This window comes from Rattus rattus, chromosome 5 (genome assembly GCF_011064425.1).
Source record: "Rattus rattus isolate New Zealand chromosome 5, Rrattus_CSIRO_v1, whole genome shotgun sequence".
In the NCBI taxonomy this organism is placed as follows: Eukaryota; Metazoa; Chordata; class Mammalia; order Rodentia; family Muridae; genus Rattus; species Rattus rattus.
In genome coordinates, this window is record NC_046158.1 from 114,225,920 (window position 1) to 114,251,982 (window position 26,063).

A 26,063-nucleotide genomic window follows, 5' to 3' on the forward strand; every position below is an offset into this window, starting at 1 on the left:
TTTAATTTCTGTTTCCATGATCTGTCCATTGATGAGAGTGGGGTGTTGAAGTCTCCTACTATTATTGTGTGAGGTGCAATGTGTGTGTTGAGCTTTAGTAAGGTTTCTTTTACGTATGTAGGTGCCCTTGTATTTGGGGCATAGATATTTAGGATTGAGAGTTCATCTTGGTGGATTTTTCCTTTGATAAATATAAAGTGTCCTTCCTTATCTTTTTTGATGACTTTTAGTTGAAAATTGACTTTATTTGATATTAGAATGGCTACTCCAGCTTGCTTCTTCCGACCATTTGCCTGGAAAGTTGTTTTCCAGCCTTTCACTCTGAGGTAGTGTCTGTCTTTGTCTCTGAGGTGTGTTTCCTGTAGGCAGCAGAATGCAGGGTCCTCGTTGCGTATCCAGTTTGTTAATCTATGTCTTTTTATTGGGGAGTTGAGGCCATTGATGTTGAGAGATATTAAGGAATAGTGATTATTGCTTCCTGTTATATTCATACGTGGATGTGTTATGTTTTGTGTTTTTCTTCTCTTTGTTTTGTTGCCAAACGATTAGTTTCTTGCCTCTTCTTGGGTATAGCTTGCCTCCTTATGTTGGGCTTTACCATTTATTATCCTTTGTAGTGCTGGATTTGTAGAAAGATATTGTGTAAATTTGGTTTTGTCATGGAATATCTTGGTTTCTCCATCTATGTTAATTGAGAGTTTTGCAGGATACAGTAGCCTGGGCTGGCATTTGTGTTCTCTTAGGGTCTGTATGACATCAGTCCAGGATCTTCTGGCCTTCATAGTTTCTGGCGAAAAGTCTGGTGTGATTCTGATAGGTCTGCCTTTATATGTTACTTGACCTTTTCCTTACTGCTTTTAATATTCTTTCCTTATTTTGTGCGTTTGGTGTTTTGACTATTATGTGACGGGAGGTGTTTCTTTTCTGGTCGAATCTATTTGGAGTTCTGTAGGCTTCTTGTATGCCTATGGGTATCTCTTTTTTTAGGTTAGGGAAGTTTTCTTCTATGATTTTGTTGAAGATATGTACTGGTCCTTTGAGCTGGGAGTCTTCACTCTCTTCTATACCTATTATCCTTAGGTTTGATCTTCTCATTGAGTCCTGGATTTCCTGTATGTTTTGGACCAGTAGCTTTTTCCGCTTTACATTATCTTTGACAGTTGAGTCAATGATTTCTATGGAATCTTCTGCTCCTGAGATTCTCTCTTCCATCTCTTGTATTCTGTTGGTAAAGCTTGTATCTACAGCTCCTTGTCTCTTCTTTTGGTTTTCTATATCCAGGGTTGTTTCCATGTGTTCTTTCTTGATTGCTTCTATTTCCATTTTTAATTCCTTCCACTGTTTGATTGTGTTTTCCTTTATTTCTTTCAGGGATTTTTGTGTCTCCTCTGTATGGGCTTCTACTTGTTTATTTATGTTTTCCTGGAATTCTTTCATGCATTTTTGCGATTCCTCTCTGTAGGCTTCTACTTGTTCTCTAAGGGAGGTCATCATGTCTTTCTTGAAGTTCTCCAGCATCATGATCAAATATGATTTGAATCTAGATCTTGCTTTTCTGGTGTGTTTGATATTCCATGTTTGTTTTGATGGGAGAATTGGGCTCGATGGTGCCATGTAGTCTTGGTTTCTGTTGCTTGGGTTCCTCGCTTGCCTCTCGCCATCAAATTATCTCTAGTGTTACTTTGTTCTGCTATTTCTGACAGTGGCTAAACTGTCCTATAGGCCTGTGTGTCAGGAGTGCTGTAGACCTGTTTTCCTCTCTTTCAGTCAGTTATGGGGACAGAGTGTTCTGCTTTCGGCGTGTAGTTTTCCTTTCTACAGGTCTTCAGTTGTTCCTGTGGACCTGTGCCTTGAGTTCACCAGGCAGGTCACTTGCAGCAGAAAAGTTGGTCTTACCTGTGGCCCCGAGGCTCGAGTTACTCGCGGTGTTCTGCCCACGGGCTCTCGGCGGTGGCAGCGACAGGGAAGATCTGCGCCGCCTCTTCCGGGAGCCTCCGTGCAACAGGGTTCCAGATGGCCTCCGGTGTTTTCCTCTGGAATCAGCAGTATGTGTAGAGAGCAGTCTCTTCTGGTTTTGCAGGCGTGTCTGCCTCTCTGAAGGTTTAGCTCTCCCTCCCACGGGATTTGGGTGCAGAGAACTGTTTATCCGGTCTGTTTCCTTCAGGATCCGGCGGTGTCTCAGGCAGGGCTCCTGCTGCTCCTGGGCCCTCCCCCACAGGAACCCAGAGGCCTTGTACAGTTTCCTCTTGGGTCAGGGGTGTGGGCAGGGGTGGGCAGTGTTGGTGGTCTCTTCCGCTCTGCAGCCTCAGGAGTGCCCACCCGACCAGGCAGTAAGGTATCTCTCCCACGGGTTCTGGGAGCAGAGAGCTGCTGCGGGCCGGGAATAAATCCTTATCTTAAGTAGTAGTTTGGAGTTAATAGATAGAGTAGTATAGGTTAATAGATAATAGATAGGTGATACAAAGAAAGAAGAATTATCGAAAGATTAGATAGATAGATAGATAGATAGATAGATAGATAGATAGATAGATAGATAGATAGATAGATGGATGGATGACATTGTTATCTATATTGGGAGATAGATGATCCCATCTCTCTGGAGAACTCTAGTTGCTATAATTATTAAATACTTATAGGGCTGGAGAGATGGCTCAGCAGTTAAGAGCACTGGCTGCTCTTCAAGATGTCCTGAGCTCAAATCCCAGCAACCACAGTCCGCATAACATGAAAACACCAAATTAGTCTCTTCTCCACTAAACACTTTCTACCTATTAGGGAAGAAATCCCATCACCCATGTTCTTTTAAGTCTTCCGTCTGTAATGGGATCTGACACCCTCTTCTGGTGTATCTAGAGACAGCTACAATGTACTAATAGGCATAAAATAAATAAATCTTTAAAAAATAATAATCGATGTATCTTAATACAATAAAGATATGTAGATAGATTTTTAAAAAGTCCAAAAACACTCATTACATGAGTCCATATTTGTACAAATTATAACTCACCTAAATAAACTAAACATTAATAAGTTATAAAACCACAGTGAATTCAGGTTTCTCTTTCTTTTTCTAGTTCTGAATTTCTTTTTTAAGTGTTTACTAAGACACATTCTATGTTTTTGCCCCCTTTGTGTGCACTAGACGTCAAAAGCAGATTCATCATTTTGAGCAAGGTAGTAGTAAATGAGAAAATTGTCTTGGAAGATTTAAGAGAACACGGGTGATGGGCTTTCCTCCCTAATAGGTAGAAAGTGTTAGTGGAGGAGAGGCTGACTGGATGTTTGGATGCTGTGCAGAAAATTCCAAAAAGTAGAGCATAAGCATCCAAAGCCACTCATATAGGAAAGGCCACGTTGTGTCAAATGGTAGCAAATGTACTTGTCCAAGTGACACAAGACAATAAGGGGAATCAAGCAGGATGGTGTTAATGAAGTTTCTCTGAGAGGTTCAAGAGCTTCCGTGTTCAAACTTAAACCAGCAACCAGATTTCCTGGAGAGCTTATAAAAGTGGGCCTCACGGTCCACCCTTCAGTTTCTTACTCCATCAGTCCCATTGTAACCTAAGGATTCGACTATTTCATATATGCTGCTGCCCTCTATGCTTGACCCCACTAGAACATTAAAATAGTAGCATTAATTTATGACATTAGAAGTCTAAATTTGAGTGCTTTATAAAGTGGGTTGGGTTTTTGAAACATGGACCTTATTTTTCCAATACCTTGGATGGTATCTTCATCTCAAACAAAATATGTGAGCTAAAGTGCACCGTGTCTTTTTTTTGACAGCGTTCATCCCAGGAGCTTGTTTGAGAATTTCTGTAATAGGTTCTCATGGCTTGCAAATCACTGTCCATAAGAAACACATTTTGCTAGGTAATAATACATCTGGATCCTTGTCTGATTTTCATTAAATTTAGCAATGTGGAAACAACACCAGAGGGCATTGAGTGCTTGAGTCAGAACTTCTAACCATCGCATCACCACAAAAAATAAATAAATAAAATGAAAAAGATGTCCTGAAGACGTGACCTAACTGAGGTCATATAGAGTTGGGCAGCAAAAACAGAGAAAAATTCAACATTCCTATTTGTCTAGGACTGGTATCCATGACTGTCTCTGGTAGCCAAGCACAGATAAAAGCATTTCCTCACAAAGGAATGAGTAAATGGGAATGTTTAGATAATTGGGACCTTCATGAAGTTAGCAGTGCGCTCAGTCACAGCTCTGCCAGTCGAAGCATGGATGTCTTCAAAGACTTTGGTTAGCTTATTAGGAGTATCTATAGGCATTCCACGTGACAATGTTAAAAAACAATGCATAGACCATACCAACGCCAAACCTTCTGATTTGCTCGGGTGTCAGCAGTCTCAACCTTACAGTGCTAGAGATCAAACCCAGGACATGCTAATCCCTGACTGCTGTCACTGAGCAATGGTCCCAAGTAGCATGTTTCATTTTCTTTTTTTTCCCATATGTTGACTGTTAAATGTCACAGAGTTCTTACACTGTCCCAAACATGCCTGAGAACCCAAAGAAAGACATGGTGCGATGGACAGCCTCATCCACCCAGACAGTGTATTAAAACTTGATCCATATGCATCTGGATAATTTCACAACTTCAAAAATTATAACAAGACTTGGAATTTCCACCTGCTACAGGTCTTCAGCGTTCTAGTACAGTATGCCATTACCATCACCGAGGCTGAAAGTTGGAGGTGAGGACCATAAATGCTAAGTTACGGTTGTCTCTAGTGACAAGAATCTAACAAATGTTGCTGACTTAATAAGAGCCACGGAAGGAAGGGGAGAGTCTGAGCACAGTGAACCATCTCTGCCCAGGCAAAGCCATTATTACAACCAGGAGACAGTACAGGAGGCAGGAGGTTCCCTGCTTCCTGAGCAAACATTCCTGATCGCTCTGATTCCTACTCACTTGTGATGACTCGCTCTGCACAAAGATGCAGTGTGGCTATTATTTTTCAATATGTTTTCACCTTAGAGTAAACTAAAAGGAATATGGAATTCTACAAGGCCCACTTAGAGATCGAACTGAAAATATGTCTGTTCAAGTAAGAGCAGATCTGAAAATGACTTTTTGACTCCTCAATGGATTGAAATGTACCCAGAGGTGATCACTCATCTCTGGTAGCCGAGGTGTGAATTTTTCAAGTTTAATGAGGTCCAGGATTTCCTGTAGCAACAGAGCAGGTTTAGGGCCAGTCTCAGCTATATCTGATCTCAGAAAAGAAAATTAAGGAACTTCCACTCTAATAGGTAAGTAACCATAGCAGTGAAGTAATTGTCGTTCTGTCCTTAGTGTCCCTCAAATGTACCAGAGGACTTCACTATGGCTTCAGTTCCTCCCCTCACAGATGGTTCCTTGGAGCTTTTACAGACTAGCAGCTTCTATAGTACCTGGCACGCCCTGCAGCATCTACACCTGTTATAGCATACGATGCTGACATCCAAGCATCCCTTTTCATGGGTTAAAGTCCTGTACCAAATAGTAAGGATTTCACGTGTCACCTTCCCCCGAGGGATAAAGGTAAACCCTTCTAGCTCCCTGGGCATTTTGGGGGGTTAAAGACTACAGGTTTTAAATGTTTTAAGTAACTAAGTTTGGGTAACCTTTGTCTCAAAGTTCTAGTCAGAAAAACTCCTCTGGTGACTTGAGCACACAGATATGCTCATCCTGTTATTCCCAAGTGGTATTGAGCCTCCCTGTGAGGTCTGACTCTGTGACCTGCTACTCTCAGGTAGATTTGCTTCTACGAAGCTGGGCTGCAGCTTTCCTCTCTATTCCCAGTTGGTGGTTGTTTAACAGTAGACTGTGAGGTGATTTTACGTTTCCACAAGGCACCTCCTGCTGAACAAAGCTCTCAAAGGGGGCACTGTTGCTCTGAAAGCAAAGCCTGACTCATTCTAGAGTCTCATTCAAGATTTCTAATACTGTTCCAGATTGAAGATCCAGCACGTGCTAAAGATAACACATCCAGAGCTAAGGATATGGTTTAGTGGGTAAAACACTGGCAAGCAAGTCTCATAAGCTGAGTTCAATCCCCCAAACCCACATAAAGGTGGAGGGAGAAAACAAACTCTACAAACTTACCCTCACACACACACACACACACACACACACACACACACACACACACACACACACGTGCGTGTGTGCATGCACACAGTGATAATAATAATAATAAATTTGATATACCATATCCAAGAGAACACACTGCCAAGTAAATGGGAATCCCTTGTGACATCTTGGAACTTTGGTTTCTTAGTTTTCCTGCCTCTTTTCACCATCCTGAAGGTTTACCTTCAAGAATAGACCCCTCAAATATCAGGGGAAAGCTCTTTAGTTCCTTGGTCTTGTACATTCTAGTCTGACCTGGAATTTGATATGTGTTTTAGGTTGGCCTTGAACAAGAGACCCTCTTGTCACTATGTCACTACCTCCTATGTCGGGGGATTTCAGATGTGGGACACCATGTGCAGCTAAACTTTTTGAAGTGGAAACTTAAGGGGCAAACACATGAAGGAATATTTCACTGAAGCAGGCACAGGTGGAAGGATGATATTTTGTTAAAGCAAGTACATGAAAGAACATGCGATGAAGGAGTCTCCACTAACGAAATGCATGCATTGGCCAGCCTTACCTTGTTTAGTTAAGATGCATTTGTCAGGACTCCACAGAGAGAAACACACCAAAAAAAGTTCTGGTGGTGTGCTGCAGCTCGCTCTGGTTCCTTGCCACAGACTCAGGCTGATTAGCAGTGATGTCAGATGGACAGACATATTGCTGGAGGACATGTAATGATTGAAGGGAGTATAAGAAGGACTTGACAGATAGCGAGGCGGTGGGGGTGGGGGGACTGAGCTAAGCATACTTACAGAGTTAGCTCTGCTATACTTGTTGGTCTCACATCTTCACTAATCTTTGCTTTCCTGAGAGAGGCACAGCTGAGGTCTTCTCCTGGCATTCCTGCTGGCCCCTCCTACTGACTTGGGTTGAGTCTGAGGACTGGCTATCTCTGCTAGGTAGAGCCACCACTGCTAATTCGTATTTGCTGTCCCAACTCTATAGAACTGGACTGCTGATATATTCGTGAAGTGTTTGCCAGTGGCTCAAGCTGGGGCTGCTGTTATCTGTGAACTGAACTGCCTATTTCCAGACAGCACAGGTAGGTGCTCCTCCAAAAACCCTTTCTAAACAGGTCCATGTCCCCCATATCCTTTCTTTTCCACTCTGGTGGGCGGTGGGCTTAAAGAGAGGTTAAAACTTCATTAAAAATAAACCATCATTAAAAATAAGGTGTTGAAAAAATTTAAGTTACTACTTTTATCTTAAAGATTTACTTACTTTTAGTTTATGTCCATGAGCATTCTGCCTGGAGACACACACACACACACACACACACACACACACACACACACAAAGACATACATAAACACACACACTTATGCATTTGTGTGTGTGTGTGTTGTGATAATTGCTGATAGTTGGGAGTTTGCCATATTGTTGCTTGAAAATTGAATCTTGGTCTTCTGCAAGAGCAACAAGTGCTTTGAACCACTATGAATCTCTCTAGCTCCCAGCTAAACTTCTGAAGTCTGTGTTCCTTCTTTCTCTTTATTGGGCAGAACCAGTCATATATTATCCCATTGCTCTGAGGAAAAGTCAGGTACTCATACATCAGCAAAAGAGACAACAGTATAGTCATATACACATAGGCATTGTTGAAAAGAAGATAGATAGATAGATTAGATAGATAGATAGATAGATAGATAGATAGACAGACAGACAGACAGACAGACAGACAGACAGACAGACAGACAGAGATATGCTTGGAGCTAATGCTGATGCCTTAGAATGGCAATAGGTGACAACAGGTTGAGCAGCCAAGACTTGGCAATAGCCCCAGCTTTCATCCAGGAAGCACATTTGCTCATGCAAAGTAACTCGGAGCCAGTTGTCCTGCCTACTTTAGAGCATCACAAGACAGTTGTTTAAGACAGGTCTGCCAATATTACCTCTGTAAATACGGAGGCCACATAACTGAGATGGGGTAGGTGCAGTAATTTCTAGTGCAATATGGAAAAGGAAGCCCAAGAATCCTGTCAAATTCTTTATATTTTATCAGAGACATGCTTTTTGTTGTTGTTGGGTTTTTTTTTTTTAATATTGTTTTATTTACATTTCATATGTTATCCCCTTTCCCGGTTTCCCGGCCATAAATCCCCTATCCCATCCCCTCCCCTTCTTCTATGAGGTGTTCCCACACCCATCTGCCCACCCCTTCCCACCTCCCCTTACACTGGGAGGTCGAGCCTTGGCAGGAGAAAGGGCTTCTCCTCCCATCAGTGCCCAACGAGGCCATCCTCTGCTATATATGCAGCTGGAGCCATGGGTCTGTCCATGTGCAGTCTTTGGATGGTGGTTTAGTCCCTGGGAGCTCTGGTTGGTTGGTATTGTTGTTCTTATGGGGCCAGAGACATACTTTTTAGCATCATCTTAAGGTAAAATGCCCTATAGTCAGCAATGTTTCTTTTTTTTCATATACATGTATCTATGTATTTTAATTGACAAGTGTTAATTGTGTGTATGATGGTGGTACCATGTGATCTTTTGACTTATATGTTCATAAATATTGAAAATATTGAAAAGATATTCAATTATGTGAGTAACATATGTGACTAATTTTGTGAGGAAAACATCAGCCACCTATTCTTCAAGGCCGGGGATATAGTTCAGTAGAGAACTTGCATAGTATGTATAAGGCTTTGAGTTCAACCCGTACCACTAAAAAATGTTTAAGACTCCTATTCTTTCATCGAATTTTGGGATCATATAATATATCAGGATAAAGAGTGGTTTCACGCAGCAGAATAGCTTCCCAGTAGCTATTCCTCTAGCCCACACTAGACTTTGATTAACTCCTTCCTTTCCGCATTCTTCTCCTGAACTTGCCTTCTCATTTCTGTCACCCTAGACTGACATCCTCCTTTTTTCCATCCTCATCCCCCAACCACAGCTTCTGGTTTCTATCACTTTACAACTCTATAATATTTCATTGTGCATGTGTTCACACCACATTTTCTTTATTTGTTCATCCATTGATGGGATCTTACTTTCTTTCATATTTTGAATAATGCTGAACAGAACATAGGATTACAACTGTATGCTTAGCATACTAATTTTAATTCCCTTAAATCTTTCAAAAGTGGGATTAATGAGTCACACTATTGAGTCCTGAGATGCACATTGCTTCAAAGGTGATGAGTGTCAAGGATGGTCACCATCAATCATTCCCTGAGAATGTGTAATGTGTATTTTCTTTCTGAAGTGCTCATACAAGTTCATGAGGTGTATTTGGATAAAACTCCCCAAAACTGGGAGAAAAACTGACCAAGGGGTAACAGAGTGGGCATTAACTCTCATATGGCCTGACAGTTGCTGATGTCATCCTGATAACACCTTTCTGTTTTCTGTTGGTCCCCACTTGGGAGGGGCACAGGTCATATGCTAGATTACTTTCCACATTCAACTCTTACTGTTTTTGAATCAAGGACTTAAACTGCATGAGAGTGACTGGCCTCACTTCATTTAACCATCAACAGATGTATTTCATAAGCTGTTTTATCCAACATTTTCTCAGCTTCCTAGATTTCAGATTAGAAGGATACATTAAGGACTGAATCCAAATTAAAATGTCCAAAGATGGAAAGGGAGAAAGAGTGGCTATCAAAGCCTGGGGAAATATAATTTACCAATTATAAAATGGCTTTCAAATATACAATGTCAAATCCTGGAGTCTTATGAATTGGATGTTGGGTGATCAAATAAAACAAAGGCTCATCATGCTTATGTTTGACATGGAAAATAACCACCCTGATAGACCAGAAAGTTTCCATCAACAGTCACACCAATGAAGTTATGATTATTATTCAAAACATTAACTCATTAGAGACCCTCCCATCCTCTGACTGAGGCCCAAACATTGAGCAATTTGAAATACCCTGATTTCAAATGCTTTCCTTGAGCATTATTATCGCTCTTTTATGGAAAAAGGAGACTTGAGTTCCCAAAGTTACATTTTGGGAAAAGAGAGAGAAACAAGGAGAAAGGTCTAATTCGTTCAGAAGGTCTAAAACATTGTAAGATGCATTTGATTAAAATGCTCCTACAAAGCTTAGTCACCAAAACATCTGTGTTGAAAACGAATTTTGTCATCTGCACAGGAAGTCCTTGTGTAATGTGGAAAATATGTAGTGACAGAGTACCAAGCCACTGTGTGCTCTAAATCCAAGGTCTGACATGCTGAAGTACTTGCAAAAACATACACCTTAATGTCCGTTTGCGTGCATCGGCCTTTCATCCTGCAAGGACTAAGGGCGTGGCCGAAGTAGCAAGAGTGTCTCAAAGTATTATTAGGCTTCTCTGGAAAAAAGAGTTCCGAGGAAATTAACTAAGTGAACTGTAAATTATGCTCAAACTGTTTAGAAATGCTAAAACAAACCTTAACATTTAAGGACTTTAATCAATTTAAGTACTTTCACCAAAGGTGAGGAAAACAGGCTTAATCCTACAATTCCTTTAACACCAGTCATTCTTGGAATTGGGGCAACACATCTTCCAGGATCACACTAGCCTGCTACTGTACTTTGAGATTTTTTTTTTCTTTTTTTTGGTTAACATACAGAAGTGCTTGCAAAACCCATTAGACCTGCCTGTTTTGTTCCAGCCCATTGCTAGGGCACAAAACTGTGTTACAGTAAAACATCACCTCACCTGCTTTGTCATTCTCCTGTGCTAACTGAGTGGCCTGGTCCTGCTATAACTGGCAGATAATGAGAAAGAGACCACCATGCAGTCAGACACTTCCTTATGATGAATGACTTTGAAGATCACCAAAGTTATCCTGGGTGACTTTGATCAACTCTCACAGATTAGCTCCCTCAGTGTGGGGACACACTACACTCCAATTGCTCAGTGTCACAATCTAACATCACTAAGACGTCACAGAAGCAATCACACTCTCTTCACAAAACTACTCAGTTGCTTACATTTTTTTTTTGCGGCCAATCCTTAATATCATACAATTTGATGATGGTTCTAATTATATAATACAGGTAGATTCTAATTTTAATAGACATTTTTGATGAACAAATTTTATTTTCTGAAATGTGATTTTGATGCTGAACTTTCATAAAAAAATGGAATTTTAGCTTTTATGAATTTTTTAGATGTGAACTCGTTTGTTTAATTACATATTCTCCTTAACTTACAACAGATCAGCTTATGGTTTTTCTAGTTCATGGCAAAAAGAAAATAATATGAATTCAGTAGGACCCATACCTCAAACTTTGAGCCTTATTATTTTCCTAATCCAGCAATAGTCCAAATGCTTCTCTCTCTTGCTTGCCATGTTGAACAGTAGCTGTGAACTACACTTCCAGTCACCAAGAGAAAGACAGAGCACACATCCAGTAGGAATCACTAGCCATGGGGCTCAGCAAATTTAGTGCATTCAATGCCTTGTATCTGAACAATAATTTCAACTTAAAATAGGTTTATCAGGATACCATCTATTGTTAAGTCCGAAACATCTAGGCAATATAGTACAGTAGTCTTTCATATACTGATTGTATGAGTGGGGTGTGTGTGTGTGTGTGTGTGTGTGTGTGTGTGTGTGTGTGTGTGTGTGTGTGTGTAATGCACCCCGTCCCCCACTACTTTTGATTGCTACAAAAGCAGATTCAAACCATAAAACTGAGCTAAATTTGCTTGAAGTAAGGATTTTTTAAAAGGCATGAACTAGTTATTTTTGTATTTTTAATTTACTTGTTGGCGTGCTTGTTTTCTTTTTCTTTTTTTTTTTTTTTACCAAAATAAGATATTCCCTTCCAAAGGGTTAACTCACATAATGTGGAGAAAGTGTGAGGTGATCTCTTCCCTTTTTTCCTAATTTTGTTTCTTCTTAGTGAAAATGGACAAAATATTGGGCAGAGTTGGGAGTGAGACATACCTAGATCAAATCCCTCTGTCCCCACTGACTCTTCCTTGCCCACGCATCCCCTTCCTCTCCACCGTCAAATGACATGGCAACAGTCCTGCAGGCCCATTTTGAGGAGCCCTGGCAGAGGTGTAAAATCCAAACATTACACTCAGGACAGCAAATACCCTCTACTCACAGAAAAGTTAAAGAAAAAATGTCTTTTTGAACAAGCCCACTGCTTTGCCTGCATTTAGTAAAACTGAGAACAATGAGGTTCTTTTCCTAGTAGGAATGTTGAAATGTATATATCTCCCCGGTCACCTAGAATAAAACATAAATATATAAATCAATAAAACTTTCAAAACTGCGTCGTTTTGAGTTGGAAGCAAAGGAAATGACAATGTCTTCCTGCTGAGTGCTCTTTCAGTCGGTGTTAAGGCTGACCACTTAATCTCGGAAAATCCAGAAAATTCAACAGCCAGAACGCTCTCCTCCACTGCCAATCCATTCTCTGGAGTGTGTAGTTCTTTGTGCCCCTCCTTTCCACCTGCACCTTAATAGGTGGCCAATCAGAGCTGAATCCCGAACGTCACTTTGGAATGTTTTAGGCTCAAACAGAAAGTATTCAGATGTAATGGTTTTATGGCCCATCAAATCCAGTGCAGTAGCCTCTAATTGCATACAGCAGAGGGGATTTCTTTATAAACTTCTCTTGTGACAGTTTAATAAGAATTTGCTAATATGCAGAGCATTCCTGGAACGCATTAAACAGTAGTGACATTCTCTATATAAGGTCCCAGCACTCCCTCATGTGGCCTTTGTCCACAAAACAAGCTAGAAATAAAAGAATAAATAATGTTTTCATTATTATTCCTCATGCTTACAGCTAATAAATAAGTAGGGCTATGCAGCTCCATGGAAGATGGGGTAAAGTTTGATTATGGTCACTAGGCAGTGAGAGAGCTTCCCTCGGAACACCTGTAACATAGCAGTAAGCATGGGAGAAGTCAGAGTTGGGCTGAAGAGATGGCTCAGCCATTAACAGCTGACCATGAAAAGGGCAAGAGAGATCAGAGTGGTCTACAGATCTTGCAACGCAGACTCTGAATCTAACTATAGCACCTGTCTTACCAGCTACTAAGATTGATGATTACTGTTTGCTCGTGCCTTTAATGTGTGAAACACAGAAGTGATTTTATCCTTGAAGACTGAAATAAAATGTCTCTTATTTATAGACATTTACCATTCACTAAATATTAAAACAATTTCTAGTTGTTACAGTGAAGTAATAAGGTTAAGTTATGTCCTGCAGCCAATCATTTAGTCACAGCATAATGCCTAAAGAAAAAAAAAATCCCTGCCACACCCCTCCACTTCATAAGAGTTTTAGAAACTGTAGTTTCTATGCATAATTCAAGACTACCAAGTATTTCCTAATGACTCTCATTTTCTTTGGTTTATTTCTTCTCAAAAATCAAAAGGGTAAAACTGCTATGGTTTTGATTAATATTCTTAGACTGGCACATAGGGCTTGCCTTGGGCCTCTTGCTGCAATTAATGACATTGGGAAATAGAAGTGGTTGGCCAGGAAGGATATCACAGTCAGCATCAACTAATGGAATAACAACATTGAGCAAAAATGTTTAATGTCACTCAGCCTTGGTTTCCACATTAATAAAGTTAAAGACCAGACCTTAGGGACTTATTTGGGTTTGTGTGTTTTAGGATAGCCTTAAGCAACAGATGAGATAAATTTAAAAATCTGAGGCACACCAATGGTTCGATAAATGTCGGTTATCTTTCCACGGGCTTTGAAGTATCACTTTCTGAGTTTCTGAAATATTTACCAAATAATATCTGTGTCTTTGCCAAGATTCAAAGGTAAGTATGCGTCCACTCGTATTCTACATTCCAGGGGTGCAGTGTGAAAAAAAACCCCCAAGTTCACGCAGGTACTGACACCCTGTCCAAGCTTTCCAACTGCTGCCTTAAAACACACTTGAAAAAGAAAAGACAGGACCCCAGGAAAACGTTTGAGGGCCTCTATATACTTTGAACTGTCTTCGGTACTTGGTGAAATTTTAAATGTGATTTATTCAGAACCAGTTTTTTAAGTGCAAAGATCATTTACTCTCCTCAGGGTTTTCCTGGATTCTCGTGTTCTCTTTTCTTTGGTTTCTTTCTCTGGTTTGTTTCTTGGGTCTTGTGGTGACGTGATTATTTTGTTTTGCTATGTAGCCCTACCTGATACTGGCCTTGCATTCTAGTTGGCTACCAATTCACTGCAACCCCACCCAGACCCACACCCCTGTCTCCTGATGCTGAGGTAGCCTGGTGAGCCGCCATGCTGAGCTGGTTTTGTTTCATGCTGACAGGTTTTCAGTCACGAACTGTTTAACAGGGGAAAGCTTCGCCTAAAGAACTTAAAAGAAAAAAAAACCCTAAATTCACAACAGCAGGCATGTTCAGCGATGACTTAAGTTTCTAAGGTCCTTCAGAACATCACCCCAAAAGCCTGGACTTCCTTAGCAGCTGACTTTATCGGGGAGGAGACAGTAACCCTAGAAAGTGAAAAGGAGCGGCCCTGAGATGCAAAACCAGTCAGTGGTGAATTTGCACATAAATCGGTTGTCCTTGCTTGAACAGCATGGGGACAGTTCTAACCCACAAAAGTATTTGCTTTGGCCGGCACGCTGTTGCCCCAAATAGTGTTTTAAAGAATTTTGATTTATTGGCCAACATATAAAAACAAGAAATTGTACATAAAAATTGAGATGTCTGGCTTCTTTTGAGATATTTGAAGTCTCTCCTCACTCCCTCAGGAGCAGCCAGCTGAAGCAAGGGCACGGCTGCCCCCTTTGGGATACAGCAGGCAATCACTACCTTCGGCACCGAGCATAGACTGTGCGTTTCCCTACAGCCTCTACTCCGCGGACATTAAACTTCTCAAGCTTAGCCTTTAAAGGTAAATTTTGAGGTCCTTGCATTAAGTGTAAGACAAGAATATTAGTTCAAAAGAGTGGGTTTTGTTATGAAGATATATGAATAGGGTGTGTTTTCCTGAGAGAGGTTATATATGCAAAGTGGAAGATTTTGGGAAGGTAGGGGGTCTAGGGAGGAAGTGAGCGAGTGGCCTGCTCCAGTGCTGTCAGCTTTTCTAGCATGACTCCACTCTAGAACGCCTGGAATGTAGAGCTCTCACTTACATTAAGTGACTAGCTGTTCAGTAAAATGTAAAGGGCCCCCGAGTTTTACCTGGTCTCCTTGTCTGTATCATCATTGCATCTCAAAATTGAAAACAGAGCGTGCAGTGCATTCTATAGTTGTCAGACCATGGGAAAACATGGGATCCTATTTTCAGGTGTAGGTCATGTCGTTTTGTGCTCACAGTGGTGATAAGACAATGTGAAGGGCCTTGAGTCAGATTCTGGGAAGAAATCCGGAAACCACAGAGGGACTGTGAGACTATGGTGCTGGGGTCAGATCTAGAACTGTCAAGAGAACATGCTAATGTCACAGGTCAGACCGTTCTCTGTAGATGTGAATGATCCTCAGTTATTCTCGTTTTCCGGGCTGATGGGGACACTTTGTCCTGAGATCACAAACTAACCTCTGTCCTTTGACCTTCACCCCAACTTCCTTTCTTTACACATAGGCTATTTCACTGGAAATACCAAATTTAGGAGCCAGATAATTAGGAGGCAGACAACTCTTCCACGGTAACTTGAACAGATTTTGCAATATTTTCAAGGGTCAGACTTAGATTGCCTAAGTCTTCCTGGGAATAACAGAATAAATCAATTAATAGATTTTTGATTCTGTGATAATTTCTGGCCTTTCAGAGAGTAATCTACTAAACATGAAGGTTGCTCCACTCTTGCTTAAACTTACTTGTGGCTAACTACATCCTTCCCCAAGCTACATCACAGTCCACATTCTTCCAGAAGCCAACAGTGCAGGAAGAAGTAACGAATTCAGATACCCTCACTGGCAGCATCAGCTCCAGGGCCCCTCCTTTTCCTGCCTAAGAAACTCACTATCCCACACCTAAATTGGCCAAATTCACAGACCACGCCCACATTAGGAACCAAGCAATAGCCTGTGCTCTGAGCTGATTCATTCCAATATCAAAGAGAATGCCACATCGTAGATGATGGTGAGAACACAGATAGAAACCAGAAGAAGGTGGAGGTCCTTGAGGGAACTTTCTGGTATACATCTGCATTATAGCCGGAGATGCTATGACTCAGATGCTTTTGGATTCTTGAAGACAGGAATCTTGGAACCCTATTCCTTATGCCCCTTCTACCTCATTCACAGGTAGATTGTATGTTTCACTGTCCCAGAGTCCTGCTTGGTATACACTTAAAGCTATAAACCCATGGCTTCTGATGCTATAACTCCTTCAGAGCATTTCCAAAGCAGCACAGGGTATTTAGAAGCTACTGTTCTGGAGACAGACTCCTGGAATCTGAATACTTCCTGTCATTTATGAATCATGTAGCCCTGGGCAAGTGACTCGTCTTATATGTGCCTCAGTTTATCATGTGTGAAATAGGCTTCAGTAATGTAGCTGCTTCTCTGGGCTTTCTGAGAATAAGAGAACTTGACAGCCGTGATGCACTTAGGCAAGTGCCTGGAAGGTTGTAATTTTGTGCTAAATAAGTCTAAAGGGTAAGAAGTAATGGGCATTTAATATCAGCTCATGGTGAGTGCCATAGGACGTAACATTGAACAATCCTCCCTCAAGGTTTCTAAAGAAGCATTTTCATTTTACTCCAGCCCCTCCTCGCCAGAATCACCACAGGCTTTGGAACCATAGGGAGGAAGTTAAAGAGTATAGCATGTCATTATGGTATATAAGCAGTTCTCTAAAACCCTAGCAATTTGTCCCCAAACCTGGAGAGTCATGCCAAGTTCCGTGGCCTCACAGTGACTTACCAGGAGAGTTCTGCCAACCGACCTACTTCTTTCCCTCTGTTCTGTCCTCTGAGCTGCTTTCTAGTTTTGTCTCCTCTTTCGAATCTATTTTCATTGTTTCCTTCTTGAACAATAATTCAAATATAGTTTGTAAGGATGGGCTAAAACTCAGAAGAACATAATCTCCCACTCATCACTTTGAAAAATGAGTAAATTACAAAAAGCATCTCCATCTTCCAACACAGATTCCCTAACATTGCTTCTGTCCACTAATAAGAACATGAAATAGTGTGCCTTGCTACTAATTGTAACTGCTAATTGAAATAATTCAATTATGGTAGCTAATGTATCTGTAATCCCAACAACCAGGAGGATGAGATAGTAGGATCAGGCTCAGATATACAATAAATTCTTATAAAAAGTTGAAAGAAAAAGAAGGAAAGATAGATTTTTTTAAAAGAGACAAAAGACAGAGTTCATAATCAATTTCTGTATCATTTTGAAATTTTTGTTACTTTTGACATGCTTGTTATTTTTTCCATGGTATCTCTAACTAGAAATCAATTCTTCTAACATCTGTCAAATAAAATTAAAATCATGGTCATTCTTGAACAAATCTTTTTCAAAAAAAAAAGTTACAGTATCCTGTAGAATTCCCATCTAAAATCTTTGATGCAGACTGCCACATTATTTCTTAGTTTCCTCTGCTTTCTGTTCTTCCTATCCATGTTTGAATTTCTCCAAAATCACACCAAACACCACGACCTTAAAATAATAATCTCTCATCCAGAAAATAAGATACATGGCATTCCTTTGCATATCAGTGGAATATTTCCCTTTGACTCTTGTCTCCATTTACGAATTTGTTATTTTCTTACTTTTCTCTTTGTACCATTTTCTTCTTCTATAGCTCTTGACACCAGGTGAACATTATCCCTGTGCAGTCTTTTATTGTCTCAACTATTTTTCAATTCCTCAAAAACCTTGCAATATCTTATGGAATATCTCCTTTTAGTATTTATGAAAATTTTGTTGCACTCGACAAAATCACATGCCCACCTCTCCACTTTTGTTGCCTGAAGTTTCTTTAAATAGACCTGCCCCTCTATCCTCATTTAGTCTGCTCTCTCATCTCTCCCAACCCCCAACCCAGGGGCTGTGTGTTTCTGGATTACCACACTAAGCCCTTGGGCTCTGAGAGCACTCAGGCAGCATGCGCCTCTCCGGCATTAAGGATGCTGCTCGCCTCTGACCTATGCTCATGCCGTGCAAACTTTTTGTGTCAAAGCAAAATTTTGATGTTCTTGGCAGAGTTCTGTGGGAGTCATTTCAATGAAGAAGGCAGAGTTGCATGATTCTTAGTTCTCAGAAATAAAAGGCTTTAAAATAGCATTGAGTTCGTGTTCTTTTGCCCCTTCATTTCTTGCCCGCTTGGCATCAAAAGATATCAAATAGGATCCTCAGCCACACTTCATAGTCTGTAAAGTAGAATGTGCAGAGGTCTATGTATAGCCTTTCACATATTCAACGTTGCTAGGGAACTAGATAGTTAATCCATTGGCCATGGAGAGAAACGACTTTGTAGTCTTTTTCCTTTCTCCTTTGCTCCTTCCGGAGGCAATAGGAAATGTTCTACTGGGAAAAGAATCCACCCATAAAACAGAATCAACTTCCAATATCACAGGAAAAAACAGAACCAACTAGGTCTCTGCCTTTGCTCTTCTAGTATGCAAATCACTTCAGTTTGGAATAACCCCAGCTAGGCCACCGGAGACCTGTGATCCTGGGCAAGCTAGTTCTCAGATATCTGTTTTTAAAGACTTCGATATTACTACTCATTACAAACGCTAGCTGAGCACTGCTCTGTGTCAGGCGTTTATACGTATAATTTTTGTGATTCCCCCCACAGCAACCGATAGCAACAATTACTAGTTTGAGCCCCGATTCACAGAGGAAAACCAAGCACATAGAGAGGCTCTTGCCCTGAACCACAGGCTAGAAAGTTGATGGTAGAACCAAGGAATGTAATTTTTTTAAATGAAAGCATCCTGGGAAGGGCGTTAGAGGAGGGAGCCTTTATTTGTCTCTCTTTTCCTACCTCGCACAGTGGCCAGCTCCCCATCCACGTGAGCCATGCACTGCATAGCTGTAGCCCCAGCACATATCGGCATGCTCACTCTCTGTCCTAAAACAGAAGTCGACAGGTCGATATCAGCAACGTTGCGCAGCATCCGTGGGTAGAGCTTCCACCTGGAATTTAAAATAATATTAAATTATGTTATAATAAAATAATATTAAATTATATATCGATCGATATATAATCTTAGAATTTCAAAGGTGTAACCAAACCTTTAACATATTTTATTTTAAAATAGAAAATAATAATTTTCATTAAGCCAAATCCTTTTCCTAAAGCTAAAGAAAAAGGGAGCATTTTACTTTGCTAGTACACAAGACAATGAACATCACATTATATGGTATTTTACCATATTGCTGCTTGTACTCCTTGTGAATTTGTTACAGTTTTGAAATATGAAAGTGGAGATGGCAATGGAATCTCATATAATTTTTAGTGAGGTAAGACTGACACAGGAGAACACATCTATGTCTGCCCATAGTTCTGAGAGCTAGGACAAAACCAGGCAGCCATGGGCTGGCAGAGAGAGCCACGTCTAAGCCAGTGAGTTTCCCTTTAGATTTCCTTACATAGTGACATTTTCTCCCCACCTCAACCTCTGTTGGTCAAACCTCTGACAAGCATTGGTCTGTATTTTTCATCCTCATACTTCTTCTTTTAAAGAATATCACATGATGGACTCATACAGTGGACAGCCTTTCCAGCCTGACCTGGTCCTTGACAGCCCTCTGTGCTGGTGCACTTACCACCAGCTTGTACCATTGGGCTGATAGACTTTACCTCCTGGAGGGAGCCTTAGGTGCTGATCCACTCCTGGGGGATACTTAGGATATTTCCATTTTGTATCGATGATAAACAAAGTCACTATGACCATCCATCCACTTATAGGCTTTGGGGTGAATGTGGATTTTATTTCACTTTCCCCAGATCTAGATGATGATATACTAAGTCCTAAAGGTTACATTCAGATTGGAGAAGGTATGGATCTTCCTTCTGTAAGAGAGAATAGCTCAAGGCAATTGCTTTTAAGATTATGACTATATTTTTCAAAGTTATTAATTAAATGCTGTGTCTGCTGACCAATGAGCATAAGGGAAGAGTTGAACATTCGGTTACTTGTTTTGTTAGTCAAGCCTTTTCCTCAGAATAGTTCATAGAAACTAAAAGTTTTAATTCTTGAAAATTATTATAAATTATTTTTTCTGTGAGTCCTCAAAGTCAGAGCAGAAGTTATTAAGCCAGTGATCCAAAATTGTATCTTACCAGAGGCTAATTTTTCTTTCCTAGAAGCAGAATATATATTTCGTACTACAGGCTTATGGCAAGTAGTCTCCTCACTGCGGGCAGACCAAGACTTGGCATTATTAAATATCTTGTTTAGACCCACACACAAGCCTAACCAACAGTCCTGATGTTGATTTTCTAGATTCAACTCTACTTCTAATGAGGTTGAGGTTGTTCTTGCAAATATAGTAAAAAGTGGCTTTGTATTGGAGAAATGAGGAGAAAGCCCTTTATTGAATAAAATCTCTTTTCTCTGTGGGAGGGGAGGAAGATGAGGAAGAAGAGGAGGAGAAAGGGGGTAGGGGGAGGAGGAGGAGGAGAAGGAGGAGCAGCAGAAGCAGCAGCAGAAGCAGCAGTTCTACCTTGAGGACCTGATAGAAGTCTGCAATCTAACATTTCTCACACAGTAAACTAAAACAACGCATTCCTGAATGAGGTGATAAAGAAGTTTAGCATGTGGTTCCTAAGCTGGTTTGTTTGTTTGCTTCTCCCTGAGCTGTTCTTTGGCCATCATAACTGTCATTTTCCATCACACTCCATGTTCTGTTCCCGGAAATCTGTTCCTCACCCTGGAAATTTACAGCACATTGCTTTGATCTCCAAAGTGAGGGGGGAGACGCAGAAGCCCTGGAGGGAGGTTTTAATTACAAATCATCTCTAAGAGTGTTGTTAGAATGAAAGGAAGAGATTTTAATAGTGGAGACAGACACATCAGCTTTAAAAGACATTAATATTTATGTATGACTAAAAGAACAATGGAACTTTATGAGGACACACAATATTGTGGGACATCAGCCCCCCCCATGTGTGTGTGTGTGTGTGTGTGTGTGTGTGTGTGTGTGTGTTTGTGCTCCTGCACATGCATTCGTGCATGTGCATATGTAAAAGGTACCTTTATAAATGTCACCCATCTACAAACCAAGGCTTGTTCTGTCCATAAACAACAGCCTTACACTTATCCACTTGGTGGCGCAGTCACCTTAATAATCGCACGCTCACACTTTCCATAAATACATTTTCTGTTTCAAATATTACAGAGGCTCTTCAACTGCTACATTTCTGGGCAAAGTTAAATAAAATGAGTGAAATGGGAAAGTGTACATCGTGTGAAGCATCCTCCAGGTTTTGATGTTTTACAAATAACAATAACTTTATCAGATAGTTTCAACAGATTTTTGACCCCCACACAACCAAAACTACCCCACATTTAAATGGCTGTTGCCCCAATTACACAACAAATAACTCTTTATCATAACCTTATGTTGCATTCACGTGGTGCCTGCTTTAGGAGGAGCCTGTGACGTCGGAGAGAACAGCTGGACTTTGTGTAACAAACCTTTTTAAAGACCAAAATGAACAAAGGAAGCTATAACAGGACTTTCAACCTACACTTGGAATAGAACAAAGGCCTAAATTCTAACTAATCAAAAACTCGAGAGAGACGCATGCTCCCTTGGACATAACCACTCTTGGAAAGAATTCACAAATTCAATAGTGCGGAGCCTTATGTTCACTTACCCCACGGTGAACCACCCGGAATTCACTTTTCCATACGTCTAAAACACCAGCATACAGTGTTCCAGTTTCTTTATCTTAACTTTTCCCTCCACAGATTTAAAGCAAGTGATTGAAAATGCTCCTTCCTCACTTAGCTAATGGATCAGCAGAGAAAGGCTGTGACTGTTCTGCTTACGTAATACTAAAAATGCCACTAGTGAGTAATAGTTCCCAAATAACAACTGAGGCTGGCATAGCTTTTATCCAGATAGTTGGCCTTAAACCTCCCATTAGTCAGTGTCAATCAAGATGCAGCAGGAAGGGGGCAGCTTCTCCTTCTGATGTCATGATCCTGCTAAATAATAGAACTGCGGAGAAAGTTTCTGTCAGGAAACCGTCAGGAAAAGCCATGGGTATGTGATGAAGCTGGGCGAGGGTCCGGCATTCTGACCTTTACCTTGTCCTGACATATTTGCAATGGGGAATTCCATTCTTCTGGATGGTTCCATTTATACATCCTTTCATGGTATTATTTCTGGTTATGATATTGCTAGTCCCGAGTCAGACCAAGAAACATCTCCAGCTAGCTTCTGGGTCACACAAGTGGGCCAAGCTCCCAGAACTCTAAAATATGGTTGTCAGATCTGAGTGCTGATGGACAGTGCTGGAGAGGAGGCTCCCTGTACAGGCCAAGGAAAAGGACATGAACTTCACAGATGCCTTTGAAACAACCTAACCGTTTGTTACCTCTCAGTTGATTGTTGTATAGCCTTTATCTGAAACAGAATGAGAAGCCTCAGGGTGACTTCCTTCCTGCTATCAAACCAATGCTACCAAAGTCGGCAGAAATTCTCTTATTTACATGTGACCACCTCAATAGAACAAATCAAGAGATTATAGGACATGCAGAGAACCACAAGGCAAGGAGTTGAGATGTCAGGGAGGCGATCACATCTGACATTTGTTGGAATACAAATACTAAGAACCAGCTGTCTTGAGGAACTTTGCTCAATGCCTTTTTATTTCTTTAAAGAAACAAAAGAATCATCAAGTTCCATGAAAGACATGGCACTTGTCTTTCCCAGTTGCATTATTTTGTCATGGGGATGAATGAGTCCACACTTTGGATGGTATTCTACTGGAAGTACTCTAGTAGTCACAGAAGCCATGAGAATCTTTCTGCTCGGTTAGAACTTGGAGGTCACCAAGTCTACTATGCCTCAGAAACTCTAGAATTTCCAAAGCCAGCAAGGTAGTATGTGTTACTGTCCTTTTCTTCTTCTCTTGTGGTAGCTGTTTGGGGGGCGGGTATTTTACACCCTCTCTACCCATTAAATTCTGGGAACTAAGTCAATGTGTAGTCACTGAATGGCAAGTTTCTGCTGGCAGGAACTTTATATCTGTTTCATTGTTGAGTCCAGAGCTTGTAGTTATCTTGTCTGTGAAACAGTTCCAAGTATAAGTCAATCAATTACCGTGCATGTTGGCACATTCCAGTAAGTGTCAGGAAGCAGACTTAGGAGGCCAGCCTGCTGTGAATGGCCAGGTTGACATCACAGGGAGTTATTTAATGGAACTAGAAATAAGTTAATAAGTTAGACCATATGAGCTGAGCTGTCTAAAGGAGTAGAGAAGACTGCATGGAGTAAGATTGGTGACCACAGGCAACGATGCTCAGACACCAGCCCTATATATCAGTCAAGGGCATGGAATGTCTTTGTCGGTAAAAGCCCAGTAGAGCTAAGATGTTTAAGGAAAACACTCAGGAACCCCAAGAAGGAACATTTGCAAGAGCAGAAAATGTTGAAGAGGTTAATAATAATAATAATAATAATAATAATAATAATAATAATAATTTGGTAAAGTTAGGAACGCTAAGCTCCTGCATTACTAACCAACTCCCCATCTACAACTTCCCCAGCATTTGTGTGTTCGGGAAGGATTCAGAGAAAGCCTGATCAACTACTTCAAAGGTTGACAAGACATTGCCCCCTTCACCGTATGCTTCACTACCAACCTGTGTGTAACATGGCTGCTGCCACCCAGAGACTGCCTTGATTAAAGTGATTTAATTTCTCCTAATCAGAGACAAAAAGGAGATTCTGAGTGGTTTTGCTCCAGATCAAAAAAAGAAATAGGAAAGAAGGCAAAATCCCTCCTTGGATATTGTCTGTCCCTTTCCATTTAAAGAATCATCATAAATAGGGAACCCTGCCCCCACTGCCATCACTCAGGACTACAGTGGAGGAGGAATGGCACAAGAAGAGGTGAGATGTGGGAAAGCCCCCTCAGCTACTTGGCTAGGAAGAGAGAGAGAGAGAGAGAGAGAGAGAGAGAGAGAGAGAGAGAGAGAGAGAGAGAGAGAGAGCCATTTAAAGTTACTTTATTTTTTGTTTTTTAACACAAAAAGAAAGCATAAACCATGACACCTACTGTCTTGTGTCTGAGCTATGAAAGCCTGGGGATAATAATGTGGGACGAGAGGTGAAGCACTTTATGGGAGCTGTGAGGCAGCAAGGGTGAAAGATAGATGCTGCCCAGACATCCTGCAATCTGAAGCAGATGTGTAGGCAACCCATAGTCAAAACGAATGATAACGGAGAGAGCCAATAGGATGGCCACGTGGGCAGCAATCATCTCATCGGGTTCACCTGGACAGGGTGGCCATGTTGCATCTGACGCGGTCCTAGTCTATCAACACACTCATTCTCTGTCCTGCTCTAATGCAAAGTAAATGGAGCCATCAACATTTATGACGATTTGTATGTATAGTTAAATTAATTACTGCCACAATTCAAGACAATATATGGCTCACTTTTGCCACCCATCCACCAGTATTTAACACATCAGATTTCTCACATGCTGGAAATGTTCCACTCTATTAAGCACAAATCCAGGCAACCATTTTTACACTGTCACATAAAACTACATTTCATCCTCACGCAATGTCTTTGTGTGGTTAAAAAAAAAAAAGACCACACGCTCAAATATCAAAGTTTCTTACCTAGAAAATGCTCTGATATTATCAGCCAAAGTCTCCTGGTCATTTGCCCCAGACTTGTAATAATCATATACTGACTTCTGAAGCACTGACCGGGCATGCTGTTCATAGTCACTGATGCAGACCAGCCGAGGCAACATTGTCTCAGGGGATGGCAACCTTAGATACTCTGGAGGGTTTTCATGGATTGCTTTCTATGCCGGGACAATTCCGTTATTTGTCAATTATTAATAGACTTTTGCCAAAGTTCATATTTAATTCTCGCTTGCTCACATCAAATGAGCAAACATTGTATGCCTAGACTTTGACATTTCATTTGTAGGCTGGCCACCAAATATACCAAAAGCATACAGAGTTAGAGCTGGTAAGGTAGCAGAAAGGGTAGGCTTGGTATAATTGACAAAGCAGGGGAATGAATCAAAAGCTAAGGGGCTGACCTGAAGCCTCTATTGGTTCACTTCTCCATCAGGCTGGGTCTTCCCACAGTCCACCCCTTTGCACTTTGCTTTGACACACACAAGGAACCTCCTCCTCATTTCCCTTTCATACTTCTGTAATGCACACACCATACAAAAACAACACAAAAGGTTATAGGGTAAATTCAGTATACAGTGACTACAGAACTTCTGTATAATATAAATCTGACACAATCATAAGGACTTGGCTTTAATACAGAGAGCACTATAGCTAAGTTAACAATAATAATATTTTTATTGTTCTTGGTGTGGTTGAGGGCAGTGCCATTCTAGAAGACGTTGTAGTCTTGAATCCCTCTCTGTCCCGGAATAGCTGGGGAATATTTGGGTGGCTACGAAAGCAATAGAGTTGACCCGAGCCAGGCCTGGATTTCAACCCAGTAGACCACACTGTGAGCTACTCTACAGATATTCAACATTGAATTCCCAATGCACAAGCCTGAAAGAACTTTCTCTCTTGAACTTGAAGCCTCACTTTCTAATCCAAGTGGTACTCTAAATACCATGGAATGAGTGGGTGCTTGACAAAAGATGTCCTCAAAGAAGTTAAAGGGAGTAAAGCATTAGCCACAATAATTCCAACTCAGGTAATAATACTCTTCAGTCTGTGTCTTGTATTCCAGGCTCCAGGTGCCCACAACATGTGCTGACTGACAGAATATGGCGTCTCTTCTAGCCTCACTTCCTGATCTCCACTGAACACTGGTCAGGCAGTGCTATTTTGACAAAACCCAAACTAAGCAAAGGGT

General features: G+C 41.0%; 1 protein-coding gene across 1 annotated transcript in view; it reads right to left on the bottom strand.

Annotated features, from left to right (window-relative positions):
- Nucleotides 1–24,986, bottom strand: part of Hao1 (hydroxyacid oxidase 1) — a 56,485-nt gene extending 31,499 nt beyond the window's left edge. The window contains exons 1-2 of the mRNA XM_032902361.1: nucleotides 24,842–24,986; nucleotides 19,018–19,169 (exon numbers count right to left, since the gene is read on the bottom strand). Of these exons, the coding sequence (XP_032758252.1) occupies nucleotides 19,018–19,169; nucleotides 24,842–24,978 (289 nt within the window). The 5' untranslated portion in view covers nucleotides 24,979–24,986. The remainder of the gene's footprint in view (nucleotides 1–19,017; nucleotides 19,170–24,841) is intronic.
- Nucleotides 24,987–26,063: the final 1,077 nt, after the last annotated feature.